Here is a 19948-nt window from a genome sequence, read left to right as displayed (position 1 = left end):
GGATTTGGAGTTGAATCACGAGGAACAACCTTGAAGGTTCCTAATCCTTTTGCTATAAAACAAGGTAACATAACAAAAATAAAAAAAAAATGTATATGAAGAAAAATGGTTGTTCAACATCATGGTCATTGATACACATGGTGCACAAGATAAGAAAGTCTACACTAATTGTAGATGTGACCATATGAATCTCTCAAAGGACTTTTATAATGTTACAAGGGATATACATAACTAAACGTTGACTACAAATTATAAAAGAGGTCTCTTTTGTTGTTATGTCAACTTTCAGTGCAAACAAATAGAGGGTTTTCAAGGTTCAAGGAGAATGATTTCCTTAAGATACAAAATAAGTTGGGTTGATTGGAACAAACACCAAGTACCAGATAAAGTTTATATTCTTCATTTCACCGACAAAATTAGATCAAATGGTTTCAAAATAATTCATGATTTTCAAGTAGATAAGTTATTCAAATAGTACTTGGTGAAAAAAAAGATTTTTCAATCTTTATTAGAGTGAGTGAACAAAAAATAAATTATTTATTTCTTGGAGGCAGAGTATATCATTCCAACAAATGGTGGTGGTGACTATCCTCGGGTCCAAAAGGCAAATATCCCAATAGAAAAATAAGGTTTTCTCATATATGGCATTGCTCATATGCATTCAGGAGTTGTAAATGCAACTTTTTATTCACTATTCAATGTTTAATTGTTTAAAAATGTATTATTCCTTTGGTTACAAATATGTTTTCATTATTTTTTATGAACATATTGCCTAATCTGAACTCACATACTACTTCTTTCAGTTTTTATGAATCACATATAGATTTTAACTAATTGTTCTTTTTTACTCTTTAATGAATTTGTTTTTAGTAGTTAATTAAATTCTTGATATTTTTTTTCTTATGAACAATAAAGACTTAATATTATATTATAGTTCATTCGGAGCATATTAATGATGATGTTATTAAAATATTAATAATATATTTTTATTAGGAGTATTCAACAAATAATCAATTTAATAGAAGATATTTTAATTTAGTAACACATAATAATATCAAATTTCGTTAGAAATAAACATTTAAGTAAAATAAGGAAAAATTCATGTCTTCTTAATCAATTATATACTAATATGGGTTGACTTTACATATATATTATAGTTATTATTGTAAATAAATTATTAAAAATCATTGATTATTTTTTTAGATCATGTAAAAAAGAAATGAACAATGATCAGCTTAAAATTTAATTATAGATATTAATTTCGTTATATAAAAATTTATAAATTATTATTATTATAAAAATGAATTAAAAAATTATTTTTACCCTAACAATTTAGATGCTAATGTGATCTTAAGTAATTTGTTTATTTCCGTGAGTTGATTGTAAATTTTCTTACTTGATTTTGTGAGGAAAAAGTGTTATTTCCCATGAATTTTAATTTACATATCATTACTAAAAATCATAAAGGGTGCTTAAGTACGTAATTTAATTCTTCTTTTATATGATGTAAAAAATGAACAATAATTTACTTGAAAATTTGTTATAGACATTAATTTTATTAATAGAAAAATTGATAAAAAAACTTACTATTATTATAGCAATGAGTAACAAAAATTATTTTCACCCTAATAATTATTTAAATGTTGATGTGATTTCAGGTAAATTGTTTTTCCCATGAGTTGAGTGTGAATTTTCGTACTTAATTTTGGAAAAAAAAATGTTGTTCCATGAATTTTATTTGCATATAATCTCAAAAAATCATACAAGGTGCTTATGTCATTTACTGCTTCTTTTAGACTATGTAAAAAGGAAATAAGCAATGATTTACTTAAAAGTTGATTATAGACATTAGTTTCATTCATATATAAATTTATAAAAAATAATATTATTATTATTATAGGAATGAGTTACAAAAATTATTTTCACCCTAATAATTATTTAAATGTTAATGTACTTTCATGTAAATTGCTTTTTTAAGGAAATTTCAAGTGAATTTTTCTTTTCAATGATTTGAATATAAATTTTTCTACTTGATTTTGTCAAAAATTTCGTCATAAATTTTCTTTTGCATATAATTTTAAAAAATCACAAAGGGTGCTTCTATAATTTACTTTTTTTTAGATAATGTAAAAAAGAAATGAAGAATGATTTACTTAAAAATTTGTTAATAGAAATTATTATTATTACAGTAATTATTATTATAGTAATGAGTTAAAAAAATATTTTTATCTTCTTAATTTAATTTAGATGTTAATATGATTTCCAGTAAATTATTTTTACTTAACAATTTTGATCCTTTTCGATTGTTTTCATATTCTATTATTTATTACGTAAAAGTTGCTTTTTTTTTTGCATCCAATATAAAACTTAATTCTGAATATAATCTATAATCCATAAGTATAATTAATTACCTTTGCAAATCACCTATTAATTTCTATTATCTTTCTTTTTATTTAAAAAAAACATGAAAAAATAGTTAGACACCATCTTTCCTAGTTAATCATAACACTAATTGATTATAGGTATAATCTATAATTATTAATAATAAGATTTATCTCATTTTTTTAACACATTTCAGTGGATAATTATATTTTTAAATTTTTTTAGTACATTAAATTTTTAATTCTTTTATATTATTATTTTTATATAATTTTATTTTATATTAACTATATTTAGCTTTTATTTTTTTATTATTTAAAAATTTAAAGAGACACTCCTGGTTAATTATTAAAATAATTTAATTTTCACTTAAAAAAATAGATATTTAAAAAATTTATGACCTTTGGGCAACATCGTTTGCTTTGTGCAACACCAATTTCAAACGAATCTATCCGTCTTCTTCCTCTTCTTCCACCCCAAACCAAACCCTAGAAAAAACACAACAACACTGATCCTCTCTTGCTCTCCATTCCCATGCAAATTCTCCCAAACTAGCGTGTTTCTCTCTCAGTCATGGTCGGAAAAACAATGTGCATGGCGGCGACTTCCCGTGAAAAGCTCACGAGTCTCGTGAACGCCGCCAAGCTGGCCATCGACATCCCCTCCAAGCTCGAATCGCTGCGCCAACTCCGCCACGAACTTCCCCCCGAAGACCCCGTCCTCCTCACCGAGTTCCTCCCATCGCTCTTCCTCTTCCACTCCGATCGCTTCGGCCCCGTTCGCAAATTCCTCACCGAGTAAGTACCCCTATTCCCCCTAATCAGCATTTGAAAAATTGATTTTTGGTTAAAATTGATTTTCGCGCGAAGCGGTTTATGTTTGGATTTTTTTTTTAATTTTTAATTTTATCTTGAAAGCAAGTTTGCTGTAGAATTTCAGTGTGAACTTTTCAAAGCGATGCAAAGGCTACCTTTTATCACTTATACGAGGTCTAGTGTGTTTGGATTGGATTCAGTTTTCCCATAATCAATTCCAATTCCAATTCCACCTTGAAAGCCAAAGCAACATATAGTTGCTTCCATTTTTTCAAATTTTTAGCATGTTTTTTGTGCCAGGATTGATTCTGGTAGCTATCCTTCCCTTTACTCTTCCTCTTCCGCTCCAACGCTTCGGCCCCGTTTGCAAATTCGTCAATGAGGACACCTTTTCCCCCTTTGGGCTCTTCGTTATTCTCAGTGTGTGTTTCGATGAGTGGTTCTACAATTGATTTTGAATGAAATTGATTTTCAAGTGCAGTAATTTATATCTTAAAAGCAAACCTGCTATAAAATTTAGTGTAAATTTTTCAAAGCAACGTCAAAACTACTTTTTATTACTTATAGTCAAACTGAGGGTTTGAGGAAAAGTCAATTTTATCTGGCAATGACCAAACATCTATATTTTTTGTAAAATCAATTCTCGTTATTTCCACCATGAAACCAAATTCACTCCCAAACTTTGAATATATTGAATTGGTGCACGGAATTGAAATTTGAGGTGGACCTCTTTTTATTTTAATTTTATTTTTTGGTTTCAGGATGCTTGGGGAGATTGGATTGAAGAACACAGAGTTCTTGTCCGACATTGTGCCTGTGCTGATTGATTTATTGGATGATGACACGCCGGCGGTTGTTCGTCAAGCTCTACTGTGCGGAATTGACTTGTTTCGTGCCACACTTGAGAAAATTGCGGTTCAGGTGAGTTTTTTGTTTTGAATGGTGAGTGCGTTGCTGTTATGTGACAAAATTGGTGATGAGTGTAGTTGTGGTGTTACAAGTTATTCTTGGTTTTGACTGTCTTAGTGTGGTTACTTGACTTGTGATTTTTTGGTGTGTCAGTGTTATGTGGGTTTGTTCTGAAAGTTGTGCAACTGAATGTCAATTTGAGAACTTAGTTTTATTTAGACTTTCCGCTCTTTGGGATAGATGTAACTTAGTTAATGTTCTATAGGGAATCATGGTTTTAAAACATGGTTTGCGACCACGATATTGACCAGAACTTCCAAGTTTTTTGGGCTTTCCGTAATCACATTGTAACCACAATTGTGGCCGCATTTTCCCGCAATGTTCAGGATTGTGATGAAACTGCAACTGTAATTTAAAAAAACCTGTTTGTAAAGTGGGGGAAACATTGGTTAGTGAATTTGATTTATTTATGAATCAAGAAACAGGAAAAGTGAGGGAAGGTGTCGTGTTAATACCAACATAATTTTTTCTTGGGTTTCTGATATGTTGACAGGGACTGCCAACTGTCCAAATCTGGTTCTAAGCTTCAAACTTTTGGAAAGCCTTTAACTTCTATCAACCTGTGTTTTTTGGCCCTTCTTGGTACAGCATTATAACTAGAAGTCTAGAACATCTTATAGAAAGTAATAAAGCAAGTATTCTATTCATAATTTCATATCTAAAAAAACTCAGGAGATGAATAAGAAAATGCAGGCAAATATTTGGTAGGTTTGCTAACTTTTTATAACTTTAAATATCTTATAGCAGTTATCTCTCATCTTATTACCTCATGTCTCATCTTTTTATTTATACTTGGTATACATTTTATGATATCAACATTCCCATTTTGGTTTTATTTTTAGGGTCTATATTCTAGTGATTTAGACGGCGCACTTGAATCCGCTTGGGCATGGATGCTTAAATTCAAAGACAAAGTATACTCAATAGCTTTTCAAGTAAGTAATTGCTCTTATTGAAAGTATAAAGTTACCTGCTTTGGTTTATTGTTTGATGGTTGTACTTGGTAACATGTTTGAAAGCATGGAAGTGGTGGTGCAAAGCTGCTGGCTCTGAAGTTTGTTGAGGCAGTTATTTGTCTTTACACGCATGATCCCAATGGTTCCTCAGAGCCCACTTCTCATCAAGGTATTACATTGAGGTTGGTTGGGTAAAAAGATGATTGTGCCAATCTGTTGTTATCATAATCCTTAAATCAGTTGCTTTTATGGCTTCTCATTCTTTTTATAGGAAGGCCTGTGGAATTTAATATATCATGGCTCGGGCGGGGTCATCCTGTACTTAACATTGGAGATTTGTCAATTGAAGCCAGCCATCGTTTGGGTCTCTTGCTTGATCTACTCAGATTTCCAACTGTGAAGTCTCTTGGTAACTCAGTAATCATTGTGCTGATTAAAAGGTATTTGATCTTTTATTTTACACCCTATGATTTTCTGTCCAATGTGACTGCTTTAAAAATTATGACTTCATATTTTATTCTTGATGACACATGCATAATGATGATCAGATGGCCAGTATTTGCTTGCATAATCTCACACATACAGGATTTTATTTTGTTCGAACTTCCCAATGAGACTTCCGTGATGATTAGATGACTCTTCCCGATGACACCTGCACATATGTGCACACATTTTTTTATTTTTTTTTGCTCTGCACATATGTGCACACATGTACAAAGAAAGAGAATGAAGACATCTTTCAATCCAAGATAATCAACTTATTTGACTGGGTTTTATTTGGAAGAAAATTGATGCTCGTTTTGAAAATCTGAAGATTGTTCTAAGACTGTTAATCAATTATTTTTTATTACCTGCAATTACTACTAACTGTTAATGCCATTTGTAAAAGTCCATTATTCTGACTGTTACTTTCTTACCATTGACTTCCTTATTGGAATATTTCCAGTCTTTCAGCCATTGCAATTGACAGGCCTGCATTCTATGGCCGCATCTTGCCAGTTTTGCTGAGTTTGGAACCTTCCAGCTCTGTTGTTAATGGGGTCTCTGTATCAGCTACACATTTTGCTTTGAAGAATGCCTTTCTTACTTGCTCGAAATGTACACATCCAAGTGCTGCTCCGGTAATTCTATTAGACTAAAGTGTGCTTGACATCTTGATTGTTTACTTTATGATCGATATAGTTGTTGTGTGTTTGGTTTAGCTGAGAACAACAAACACGAGTGATACATGTTTGGTGTATCCACAAATGTTACGTCGACTGGTTTGGTCTAGCTTATTTTAGAGAATCAATTGCTTATTTTTACTATTTTCATGAGAGAGTTGAAAATGTCAACATAGCTTTGAATATTATGACATTTAGCGTTGTTTAAATTGTGGGCATAGCAGCGCTGTCTCGCTATTGCACCATGGGTTTCAGTGGAAACATGATCCCGACATCATTATGTTGCGGAGTCCATGATAAGATAAAGGCAATCATGGCTGCCTTATGCATTGCAGCTTTGTGTCACATCATGGGTGTTGCTAGTCAGGCGCAGCACAGCGGTAAAATTTACCGATGTGTTGTAGACATCGAATCTGGTGAGTGGGTTGGGGACAGAAGGTGGTGTTTAGGGTTCAGCATTCGAAAAGAAAAAAGAAACCAGGTCATGTGTGGGTTCAGGTACAGGCCTTGTGGGGGTTGTGTTCAAAATTTACATGGGTTTCTTAAAAACTCATGTGCATATGGTTTAGTTGTGCCATGTGAGACTTCAAAACTCCTTTTATTATTATTTTTTACTTTGTTTAGTCTGAATAGTCAATTCAATTGGACTGCAATTTTCAATTAAAAAGCCCAACAAATAGCCTTTTATTTTCCCTTACGGGTTGCCTTCAAAACCTGGATGGCTTTTTGTGAGTTTTAAAAACCCATCCTCTGTTTATTATTTTTTATTTTGTTTTCTGAATAGTTAATTCAGCTGCAATTTTAAACCATAAAGCCAAACAGATAGCCTTCTAGTTTCGGATGCTACACTCTTTTCATTCTTCATGTTTCCAATTCATTGCCTATCAAGAAGATTGGCAATCACTTAACAATCAAAACTTCTCTGTTCTCCATCAACTTGGTGTGTTCTTCCTCTGTTCTCCGTCTCCATCACGTTTCCAATTTTTAATACACATATATAATTGTTATATATATTATATTATATTATATTATATTTCAACCACTATGTGGCTTCTGCTATTTGCCCGTGACTCTATCCACTATATGATATAGCGAATTTTCAGCCTTTTCCAATATTCCGTGATCTGCTATTGACAACACTGATGACATTTTCCTTAAATGAATTTATGATTAATCAAGTGCATACTCACAAGAGGTTTTGTCTGATATGGTGTTATAGAAAACTAATTCATTTTTGTTTTGGTAGTGGAGAGATCGTTTGGCAGGGGCCTTGAAGGAATTGCAGTCAGAAGGAAAGGCAGATCAGGTGTTCCACCTAATCTCTGCTAGCAATGGAACCATAGAGAGAGAGAAAGATGTTCAACCTGTTATCAAGGTAACCACCCTCTCTTCCTGGGATGGTTATTTATTTAATTTAATTATTTTCATTTGTTTTGGTTCTTACATACATATTTGCACTCTTTAAGCTGGATGAAATATTAGCTGTATGTAGGGATGGAAATGAGCCGCTTGTCAAGGGCCTTTGGCTCGGCCTATCTACAGCTCGGTTTGTTTACTATAAAAGCTAAGCTCAAGCTTTTTAAAAAGCTTTTTTAGATAAAAAGACCAAAATCAAACTATAAAGAAACTTGTTAAGCTTGACAAGCCGACTTGTTTAAGTAATAATAATAATAATAATAATAATAGTAACTATTATCTATATCATTTTTATAGCATTATGAATGACAGGATGAAGCGACATAAAGTGCTTAGAGAGTTCACTTGCATGTGGAAAATTTTCAAAAAGAAAAAGACTAAGTTAAAAGGATAATGCAACCAGATTAATACTTCCAAAGAAAAGAATATTTTGTAAAGACATTTTCAGACAATTTAAATATTTTTATTTGGCTATATTAGTATAAATCATCTCTAATCCATATATTTTTTAATATTATGCTCTTTTTTTTTCATTTTCTTTTGATATACTTTGTGTTTTAACAACTTGAATTCAATATGATTTTGTTTATCAATTATTTTTGGATTTTTACATTACTTATACGAAATTTTATAAGTTTCTTTTTTTAGTTAGTATTTCATTAGGTTTTAAAACAATTAATTGGTCAAAAGCAGGCTTTTAGATAGGCTCGTAGGTCAAGCCAGACTTTTATGTAAGTCGAGCCGAGCCTTTAAACAAAGCCTATGATAGATAATGAGCCAAGCTCAAGTCTTGCGTATTCAACTCAAACCAAGCTCAAGCCTAGTAAAGCTTGACTTGGCTTGGCTCAATTCCACCCCAAGCTGTATGCCTATCAATGCTATCAATGGCGGAATATGGTGGAAGGCCAAAATTCCGCCATATAGACACACAATTGCGGCCAATGGCGCTGCCATAGTGGGCCTTCCTTCACAAATTGCCTATGGGGGGTTGGCAAAAAATCCACCACACCATTCTGCTATAGCGGCCATGGCACCGCCACTTAACAACACTGATGCCTGTATATATAGACAATTGAATTGATAGTTCTATTATTATTATTATTATTATTATTATTGTTATTTACAGAAGAGATAGATGGTACTCAGTTTCAAAATTTCTGTTGTTTTTTGAGAATGGGTTTTGTTCCATTATTTTTTGTTTTTTGTTGCTTTAGAAAATTAAGATGACATTAGTTATTTATATCCAACTTTATTATAGTCTCCTGGTATCTCCAATAAAATGGAATGAAAAGAAAAGCATTGAGTGTAATCTTCATATATAATGAAACTGTCCAGCTGCAGGAAGAGGTATTGCTCTTCATTTTTTGCTTACTGTGTTCTTTATTTTTTTATTTCTCAGGAAGAGGAACCTGCAACAAATTCTGGCGATTCAGTGCAGAATACTTTGGCAAGAAAACGATCAGGATCACAAATTGGAGGTGATTTATCTGAAGATGAAGAAACTCCTGGAAAACGTGTCAGGACAACAATTGTTGCTTTGGAAGAACCTAAGAAGGAGTTAGATGTATGTACCACTGCCTACTCTCAGGATGAGGCTCCTTCAAAAGGAGTTGTGGATAATGGGCCTGTACGGCAACTTGTTGCCACATTTGGTGCTTTGATTGCTCAAGGTGAAAAAGCTGTTGGACATTTGGAAATTCTCATCTCAAGTATTTCTGCTGACTTGTTAGCTGAGGTGGTGATGGCAAATATGCAAAACCTACCTACGTATTACCCTAATGCTGAAGGAAATGATGAACAGCTGCAAGACATTAGTATGATTGGTTCTGATGACAAGGCTAAATATCCAGCATCATTTGTTGCTGCTGTTATGTCACTTTCTAGTACTTTCCCGCCAATAGCTTCCCTTCTTGATGCACATCAATCAGTGTCCAAAGAGGTAGTGGTATAATTATTAATTTATTTATATGGTATTTTTGGTTTTTTAGTTTAGGCCTTACCTTTTTATTTTTCAATTTACTGCCAGTCCCTTTCATTTGTAATGGTTTAATTGGTCTATTTTTATACATCATATTTCTGAGAATCATCTTTTGAGCAACACTTTGATGTACACAAATATTGCAGAAGTCACAAGTGGAGGAAGAAATTGCTGAAACTGCTACAAATATTGGTCCTGTGCATTCTGGCATGAATATTGAGTCTGAAAATATACCATCGCCTCCTGATTTTCCATCTTCTGATGCCAGTATACCTGGAGTAGAGAATGGCTGCACAACTGTGCCTCCTGATCCTGACATCCATGATGTTGGAAACTCAGAGAGTGGAATCCCTGGCCTGGATTCTTTTGGTCGTAGTGATGCTGTGTCACAAACTTTTGCTCCTTCCTTATTGGTTTCCACTGAAATATGCCAAGAAGATGGCAGTCAAGAGCAAGATACAAGTTTGGATCAGAGGTCACCTCTGAACTTAGCTCCATCAATATCAACAGATAGATCTGAGGAGCTGAGCCCAAAAGCGGCTGTTAGAGATGCCAATAGCTTGGTGTCCTCAACAGCTACTTCAGTTGTGCCTCCCCGATTAGTCTTGCCAAAGATGATTGCTCCTGTTGTTGACCTTGAAGATGAACAAAAGGATCGTTTGCAACAGTCATGTTTTATGCGTATTATTGATGCATATAAGCAAATAGCTGTAGCTGGAGGCTCCAACGTTCGTTTTTCGATACTTGCTTATTTAGGAGTTGAGGTGAAAATTCCAGCTTCTTGAAACTTCCCAGTTTTATATTTCAGTTGTATAATAACAAATATTTAAGTGATCTGTATAGGAACCTGTATATTTTAAACCTTTTTTCAGTCATTAGAAGCGTGGAAGATCCAACTCAATTTATTCTCTTTGGTATTCTGTAACTGTTGTTTCCTGTTGATAAAATTTACGATGGTTTTAATTTCTGAAGCTCCCCTCTGTTGCAGGTACATTTAGGGGAAACTACAATGACCTCGGAAATTTTTTGATATGACGTTGACCTGCCTTTTAGTTTCAGAAATTTCACTAACCTGTCCCACTTTACATTTGCATCAGATGCATATCTCTTTAATTTTTTTCAAACACATATACCCCCTTTTTATAGCCTTCTTAAGCTAGATAGGGTGGTGGGTGGATTTTGAGCAAACTTCTCTGGAGATCATTGTAATTTAGGCTTCTTGGTTACAATAGTCTTCATATATATATATATATATATATATATATATATATATATATATATATTTTTACTATAATAGCTTAGAGCCATGAGAAATGGAGAACATGTGATCTGGAGACCCCCTTCTCTAATTTCTGTTTTTATAATACAAATAGGATTGATCATGATTTATGATTGCCTTAAGCTTTTACTGTTATAGTCTACCATGATTCTTTGATTTAAATATTAAATGTTTTCATATTAACTGCTTTACAGTTCTTAATTTCAAGCATATTAAATATGATCTAGATATTCATTCATCACTAGTCTAATGCATAGTTACTGTTATTTGTTCATATTTGATTTTTTCTTCTTGCTTACAATCAAATACTATTTTTTCTCTCTCTATTCTTAAATGCTTTCTAATAGACACAGACGGTTAGTTAGTTAGCAGCTGAGTCATTGCTGACTCTGCATAACAGTTAGTTATTTAGACTAACTACTTCTGTAGTTAGAATCCTCTATAAATACGCCACTGTGTATTCAGTTGTAACTAACTCATTCATAATACAATAACAGTTTCTTAACTTTTCAGTTTTTTCTCTTTCTCTCTCACCTCCATGGATTTCTTCACTTTCCAATGGTGTAATATAGACATCCCTAAGATCCCAAAATCAATGCTAGCTTCATTTAATAGTATGTGCATGTGTGTGCGTGCACCTGTGTGTATTTGCTTACGGACACTTTATAATTGATACTGTGCACTCTTTTTTATTGTTCCTGCAGTTTCCCTTGGATTTAGACCCATGGAAACTATTACAGAAGCATATTTTGATTGATTACACTGGTCATGAGGTGAGCTCTTGTCTCAAGTGTTACTGTTTGTGTCAATTTCTTTAACTATTAGCTTTGACGTGAGTAAAACAATGAAGGACACTATTTCCAGGTCCTTGCCCCATAATTAAAAGAAATAAAGAGTAATGGATGTTATCTTCTTTTTTCATATTTGTTTATGTTCATTTTTATCAATTTAATGTTAAAAAGATAGACCATCCTAATTTGCCTATAAATTTTTGTTTTTCCTTTCTGAGAAAGAGGATTTACAACAACAACAACAACAACAACAACAACGCCTTATCCCACTAGGTGGGGTCGGCTACATGGATCAACTTCCGCCATAATGTTCTATCAAGTACCATACTTCGATTCAAACCATTAATTTCGAGATCCTTTTTGATAACCTCTCTTATAGTCTTTTTGGGTCTTCCTCTGCCTCGAATTGTTTGTCTTCTCTCCATCTGGTCTACTCTCCTCACTACAGAGTCTACCGGTCTTCTCTCTACATGCCCAAACCACCTAAGTCTATTTTCCACCATCTTCTTTACAATAGGCGCTACTCCAACCCTCTCTCTAATAGCTTCGTTTCTAATTTTATCCTGTCGAGTCTTACCACACATCCACCGCAACATCCTCATCTCCGCTACACCTACTTTATTCTCATGTTGGCTCTTGACCGCCCAACATTCTGTTCCGTACAAAATCGCCGGTCTTACCGCAGTCCGATAAAACTTTCCCTTTAGCTTGATCGGTACCTTTGCATCACATAACACCCCCGATGCTTTTCTCCATTTCATCCATCCTGCTTGAATGCGACGATTCACATCCCCTTCAATTTCCCCATCATCCTGTATTACAGACCCAAGATATTTAAACCGTGTGACTTGAGGGATAATATGGTCTCCTATTTTCACCTCTGAGTTAGAAACCCTCCTTCTTTTGTTGAACTTACATTTCATATACTCCGATTTGCTTCTGCTTAGGCGAAAGTCATGTGTTTCTAGAGCTCGTCTCCAAGTTTCCAACCTCTCATTCAACTCCTCCCTCGACTCTCCAAGGAGGACTATGTCATCTGCAAAAAGCATGCATCTCGGCGCTATCTCTTGGATTTGTTCCGTGAGGACATCCAGAATTAAGGTAAAAAGGTAGGGGCTAAGGGTTGACCCTTGATGTAAACCAATTGTGATGGAAAAATCGTCTGACTCTCCACCCTGTGTCCTAACACTAGTCGATACCCTATCATACATATCTTGGATAGCTCGAATATATGCAACCCTAACCCCTTTCTTCTCTAGAGCTTTCCACAAAATCTCTCTAGGCACTCTATCATATGCTTTCTCCAAGTCAATAAAAATCAAGTGCAAGTCTTGTTGGACCATGCGATATTGCTCCGTCACCCGCCGTAATAAATAAATCGCTTCCACGGTCGACCTTCCCGGTATGAAACCAAATTGATTCTCAGTAACTTGAGTCTCCTTTCTTAATCTCCGTTCGATCACTCTTTCCCATAATTTCATGGTATGACTCATGAGCTTGATTCCCCTATAATTTGCACAATTTTGTATATCCCCCTTGTTCTTATAGATTGGCACTAACGTGCTTCTCCTCCATTCCTCCGGCATGCGTTTTGACCTCATAATTTCGTTAAAGAGTTCGGTTAGCCACTCAAGACCTCTATCTCCAAGAGTTTTCCACACTTCAATAGGTATGTTGTCTGGCCCCACCGCCTTACCATTACTCATTCTTTTCAACGCTTCCTTTACTTCCTGTTTCTGAATCCGACGATAGTACTTATAGTCATTAGAAAGAGGATTTACATTTCTCTAAAATCAATTAAAAACTGGTTTTGAACACGTAGGTTTTTCCTTGGGTCAATAGTATTTTGCAAATCTGAAGTTGGGGAGCTGGTCTTTTATAGTCATTAGAGATACATTATCAACATGGTTTCAACTTGTCAAATACATGTTCAGTTGTATTAGATTTAGAGTTAATATGTATTGTTCTGTAAGTGTAATGGGCACTGTTGTTTATAGAGCTAAATCAGGTATGAGTATAAATCGAGTTTATCTGTCTTGTAGTTGGACATATAATATGTTACAGATTTGATGGACATTGCTGTTTGGTTTAAATAAATCCGATAAGCTAGTGGCTATTATGTGCAAGGTGCATTTATTTATAAATGCTGACAATGGTTACCTAACGTCTCAGGGACATGAGTTGACATTGCGTGTCCTCTACAGATTATTTGGTGAGGCTGAAGAGGAGCCTGACTTCTTTTCTTCCACAACTGCAGCTTCTGTATATGAAAAATTCCTACTTACAGTGGTCTGTGCCTCTTTATTCTTGATTTTGTCCATTAGCAAGGCATGAGTTGAGCTTTTGGTTTACTTCAATTGCAGGCAGAAGCACTTAGAGATTCCTTTCCACCTTCAGATAAATCATTAAGTAAATTGCTTGGTGAATCTCCTTATTTACCAAAATCAGTTCTGAAAATTTTAGAAAATATGTGTTCTCCTGGAAATGGGGATAAAGGTGAAAAGGAGTTGCACTCACTGAATGCGGATAGAGTTACTCAAGGTCTAAGTACTGTATGGAGTTTGATTCTTCTAAGGCCTCCCATTCGAGATACTTGCTTACAAATTGCTCTACAGGTTTTTTTCTCCTACTTTTATCATACAAACTTTGATGTTTGTTTAGTTGTGGTTGCTGGTCATAATTCCTCATTGGTTTTCTTTCTTCATATGTATAAATTGAACATTAAGTGGATGGCTTAATGATACTGTCCCTTGCTTTTCTCCGTGAATTGTAGAAACTGAATTTTCAAACCTTGCGACCTCTTGTAATTGTAATTTTTTTGGCTTACATCTGATCTTTTCCTTAATTTTGACTTTTTTTCCTTTTCCAATTAAAGAGTGCAGTGCATCACCTGGAAGAAGTGCGTATGAAGGCGATACGTCTGGTACATTAAGCATTAAATTTCTGTTGAAACATTTATTTGACTGCATAACAGAATGTCTGACAACTTGAGCTCTTATTGCAGGTGGCAAATAAGCTTTATCCTCTGTCATCCATTTCTAAGCAAATAGAAGATTTTTCAAAGGAAATGCTTTTCTCCGTGATGAGTGGCGATGCAACTGAAGCTACTGATGTTGAAGGTTCCTTTGCTGATTCACAAAAGGTATTCACATATCCGTGGATTTACTTTTTTTTTTTTTTTTAAATTAGAGTCCTCTGGATGGTAAGTTTGTGTCATGTTTTGTTGTTGAACTTGATATGATAGTTTTTTTTTTTCCTTTTTCACCCTTTTCATTTTCAGGGACCTGATGTTGAAAAGGTTCCAAACGAACAATCATCATTGAGTGGCAGTACTAAAGATGTCCCCTCAGATAATCGTCAATCATGCACATCTGAGAGTGTTTCTCCAGATTCAGTTTCTGAGGCTCAGAGGTGCATGTCATTGTATTTTGCTTTGTGTACAAAGGTATTGCTTTATTTCCCCCAGTATGCATGCTTTTATGTTCTGTAACACATGTTCTGTTATTTGATTAAAAATACTACATATTGATGCTTTATGATGACAGAAACATTCTCTCTTTCGCCAAATATTTGTCATCTATAGAAGCACATCAAAGGCAGTGAAGCAGGTTTCAGTTTTTGGAATATGGGATCTAGTGAATATTGTCAACTATTTGTTGTTCTGTCACTGGGTTATATCATTAATTGTATGCTGCAGGCAGTACGTTGCCAAATTCCAATACTAGTACGTACTATGGGCTCATCTTCAGATCTACTTGAAATTATTTCAGATCCCCCAAATGGAAGCGAGAATCTTCTAATGCAGGTTTATTTTCTTGCCTTATATAATTTTTAATGAGTATTGGAATTTTGAATACATTGAATATTGTGAATTTTATGTTGACCATGTCAGGTATTGCAAACACTTACAGATGGTACGGTCCCTTCTAAGGATTTAATATGTACCGTGAAAAGGTTGCATGATTCAAAACTCAAGGTATTTTAAAGTGTTAGCCTTATCAGTTTCACATTGAAACTTAGGATTATGGTTAATAACTGGTTGATTCTATACAGGATGCAGAGGTTCTTATTCCGATATTACCATTCCTATCGCATGATGAGGTTCTCCCTATTTTTCTTTCAATTGGATGTCAATTTTGTTGCGTTTTTTTTTTCAATTAAAATTATAATTTATTTATATCAAGAAAAAAATTGAATTCATTGATGGATTTTATGCAAGACCTTTTTATCTTTAGGCATATCTTTGTCTTTTGCTTTCTAATTTTCTTGAATGGTATTGCTTTTCATTTGGTGGACATATTTTAACAATTCTTTTGACAGGTAATGCCCATTTTTCCTCACATTGTGAATCTTCCTTTGGAGAAGTTCCAAGCAGCACTTGGGCGCATATTACAGGTATTATTTATTCCTTTACAGTCATTAGTCAGAGTTGTTGACTTAAGGAGACATGTGTCCCTTAAAGCTTAAGTGGACCTAGAACCTTAAAAAATCTGCTTGTAAGGTGAAGGTTGTCCCCCCAGTTATATACAGTATTTTGGCCATATCACTAGCCGATATGGGATCTCCAACACACTCCCTCACACCAAGGGCCAGATATCTTGAATGTGAAGTTTGCAGGACTAAACATTTGCGGGTGGTTTGATAACGGTCTGATAGGTCCAACAACCACAGTAGTGGATAGTGGCACAGAGTGGCTGCCCCCCTAAAATGCTATAGCAGGATAGTGGTAGCAGGATAACCGCTATTTTGGTCCCTACCAAAGTAGTGTTTGGGGCACAATAATGGTTATAGTTCTAGAAAGTACTGTTATTTGTATTGAATTGTCATAAAAATCCAATGAACAATACCTCATTTGTTAGGATTGGCCCTACACTCTTGAAATTTAGCACTTGTACTGAAGTCTTAACTTCCATAATCGGCAAAGTTTGTGGGATGTACTCTCCACCGTATTTTAATAAATAATTAGTTCTGAACTGTTGAGTACATTTTTGTAATTGAATTAATTGCCGAGTTCTTTTACAGGGATCATCACAATCTGGTCCAGTGCTTACTCCGGCTGAAGTTTTAATTGCAATTCATGGAATTGATCCTGAAAAGGATGGAATTCCCTTGAAAAAGGTAGGTATCTGATGGTGATTGGTTTTATGCATCGGGTTTATTAAACAAAGACACATTTTGCACAACTGAGGTTATTTATATGCAGGTCACAGACGCATGCAATGCTTGCTTTGAGCAGTGGCAAACTTTTACTCAAGAAGTTCTTGCTAGAGTATTGAATCAGTTGGTGTGTTTTGTGGAAATTGTTTTATATATTTGGAATGCATGTTCAACTTATTTGATCTCACAAGACAAATGATGTTCCCTGCAGGTTGAGCAGATTCCTCCTCCTTTACTGTTCATGCGTACAGTATTACAAGCAATTGGTGCTTTTCCGACACTGGTAAGAAGCTTACTTATCCTTGGAAATGTAATAATGCTAAGCAACACGTTTGGTTGTTATTGTGAGCCAGGATTTAGGAATCCAACTGGTAGTTGATTGTTTACAACTTACAAATATAGCTCTAGTTTTGAAGCCCCACATATATATTCATCAAAGCTTAGCCATTTATATTTTACCTATTTCCCTGTTAATATGCTACCTTCGATTTAATTCCTTATTTTTGACTGACAAGATTTTACCATCATTCCTTATATCTGTTTCGGTTGTTTGGTTTGAATCTGATATATTTGTACGAATTATTGACTTATATAAATTGCTATAGGTGGACTTTATAATGGGGATTCTTTCTCGCCTTGTGATGAAGCAGGTGAATATATTATTGTTATCTGTTTTTGTAATTTATTCAATTGTTCAGTGTACTTACATCAAATGAACTGATGCAGATATGGAAATACCCAAAGTTATGGGTGGGATTCTTGAAGTGTGTGCAGTTGACAAAACCACAGTCATTTGGCATTTTGCTTCAGGTATTATCTCTCTTCACTCCTTTTATCAGGAACTTATTATTATTATTATTATTATTTTTTAACTTATGGCACAGTTGTAATCTATATTCTGCATTATGTAACATTCCAAATTAGTTTTCACTGTCTCAGTTCATCATTGCACCCTTACATACCATATCTATTTTATATGATGAATGGATAACTTAGGCAAGGACAAAAATATCAGTTATTAGTATCATATAGGAAGATTCATCAAGTGGCTGACATGAAATATGTGGAACAGTAGCAACAGAGAAACTTTCCTGTTGATTTCTAGGGTTAACTGTAAAACAACATAAATATGGTGTTTACCTTTTTTGGGTATAACAGTGGTAATGAGAGTTGAACTTATAATAACCTCATTCAAATTCCCTGGGCTGCTCACCACTAGCCCAATCCTAATAGCTTTCATAAGTATATTATTTAAGAATATAATGCTGCTTCCATTGTAATCAGTATTCTGTTCCAAGCCATAAGCACCAACATGGACACAACATAATGGAGTGACATCATACTATGTTGCTGTTACGTTCAAATTTTACTTTGTTCTATTAAATCGTAAGATTTTCTTACATTTCCTTGTGACTATTGAGGGAGCTCTATGCATGCTAGATTAATGATACAATATTGAAATATGACTGCGGTAGCTTGATTCTCTGCTAGACGCCTCACTTCTGTATACCAAATGGGTTTGAGAAGAGTTAATAAAATGAAAAAGGCAGTTGCTTTTAATTTGTTTTTTAAATAATTGCTCGCATTTAATTATCACATTAAGTGAACCCAAAAGGAATAAAGAAAAAAATGCTTATTAATTATATACCCTTCTATTATTTTTCTTGGGGTACCAATATACCCTATTCTTTTTAGCATTTCTGGTTTTTGGATGGTATCTCTGAGAGCTTTTTAGATTTTAAAATGTCTGTTCTAAATTTCTAATGCGTTTTCTGGTGGTGTATTCTTGCAAGCAGCTGCCTCCAGCACAATTGGAAAATACATTAAATAGAATTGCAGCCTTGAAGGCACCATTGATTGCGCATGCAAGCCAGCCAGATATACAATCTAAACTTCCAAGGTTCAAGATTTCACTAGGCACAACAATGCTGTGAATTTACCTTTTTCTTCCCCTTCTACTCTATTTCTTTGAGGGTGAATTTGTTTTATTATTATTATTTTTTTTGGGTGGGGGTAGCTACCGTGCTTATTATGTTTGCCAACAATATTGATTCTCTGTTTTTGAATGTGTTTAGGGCTATGCTGGTTGTTCTGGGACTTGCTTCCGATTCTCAGGTTTTAAGTCAAGCACAAACTACTCAGACACAAACTAGTCAGACACAGACTAGTCAAACACAGACTACTCAGACACAAACTAGTCAGACACAAACTAGTCAGACACAGACTGGTGAGACAAGCAATTCAGACAAGGACACAGCGACAGAAAAATCTAAAGAATCATCTACAGCGAGCTAAACTGTAAGCAACCATGGAGTGGTGTGATTTACTAATCAACTGTCAGTCTCAGGTTGAATTAGCCTAGACCTAACCTAGACTAACTGCGGTGGGCTCTCTCCAGACAAAGGAATGAAGAGCCAATATTGCTGAATTTAACATATTCAGATAGCTAAATAGTTGGGCCATGTGCTCTTGACCCCTTCTTTGTAACTTTGCATTAGGCAACAGCCTGGCGTGTAAATGTATAGGTGGAATAATGTATATTGGAATGAAATATGTTCCTATTTTGGCCCCAAATTTTGTTTTTCTGCTAGAACTTACTGTGTTCCTATTAAAATGTGTATATATACATGTTTATTCCCCCCAGTGGATATCTTTCTTGCGTTAGTTTTGACTCATCTTGTATCTCTGGTTAAGACAAGGATCAGTTCAGAGGAGTAATTTTGCCCATATTTTATGTACCATTATGTTTGCTTTTGAAACTGCGAAAGTTACTACAATCTCTTTGTTTAATTTATTTGCTATGATTTCATATTTAAATACGAAAATACGCTTATTATTAATTTTTCCATTATGTAGTGGTACGAAATAAAGTTTGCCCAAAAATGTGTTAATTTTATAAGCATCATTTTGAAAAATGTATACTGTCATCCAAATTTGTTTATTTTTGTGTTTTTTTGACAATTCATGATAGTTTGGTAAATACAAGGGATATAATGATAATCTTTGAGCCTAGCTTAATTTGTTGCTCCCCTTGCAAGCAGGTGT

At 34.3% G+C, this 19948-nt stretch overlaps 1 protein-coding gene across 2 annotated transcripts; it reads left to right on the top strand.

Moving 5' to 3' along the window:
• The first annotated feature begins 2797 nt into the window (after window positions 1-2797).
• Window positions 2798-19632, top strand: LOC114416204. Of its 2 annotated transcripts, none has more exons than XM_028381073.1 (27): window positions 2798-3176; window positions 3956-4115; window positions 5006-5098; window positions 5183-5288; window positions 5391-5559; window positions 6066-6240; window positions 7529-7657; window positions 9098-9637; window positions 9823-10440; window positions 11660-11728; window positions 13919-14035; window positions 14110-14361; window positions 14622-14669; window positions 14751-14888; window positions 15027-15191; window positions 15292-15354; window positions 15444-15551; window positions 15639-15722; window positions 15800-15847; window positions 16067-16141; window positions 16769-16864; window positions 16950-17030; window positions 17115-17186; window positions 17509-17553; window positions 17630-17713; window positions 18700-18803; window positions 18979-19632. In XM_028381073.1, the coding sequence occupies exons 1-27, from the start codon at window positions 2953-2955 to the stop codon at window positions 19196-19198; spliced, it is 4083 nt and encodes a 1360-aa protein (XP_028236874.1). In that variant the 5' UTR covers window positions 2798-2952; the 3' UTR covers window positions 19199-19632. The 2 variants fall into 2 exon arrangements, with proteins under 2 accessions (XP_028236874.1, XP_028236868.1); XM_028381067.1 differs by having other exon boundaries at window positions 9098-9640.
• Window positions 19633-19948: the final 316 nt, after the last annotated feature.

Source organism: Glycine soja, chromosome 1 (genome assembly GCF_004193775.1).
Source record: "Glycine soja cultivar W05 chromosome 1, ASM419377v2, whole genome shotgun sequence".
NCBI lineage: Eukaryota > Viridiplantae > Streptophyta > Magnoliopsida > Fabales > Fabaceae > Glycine > Glycine soja.
This window is presented reverse-complemented; position numbering and strand designations above follow the sequence as displayed.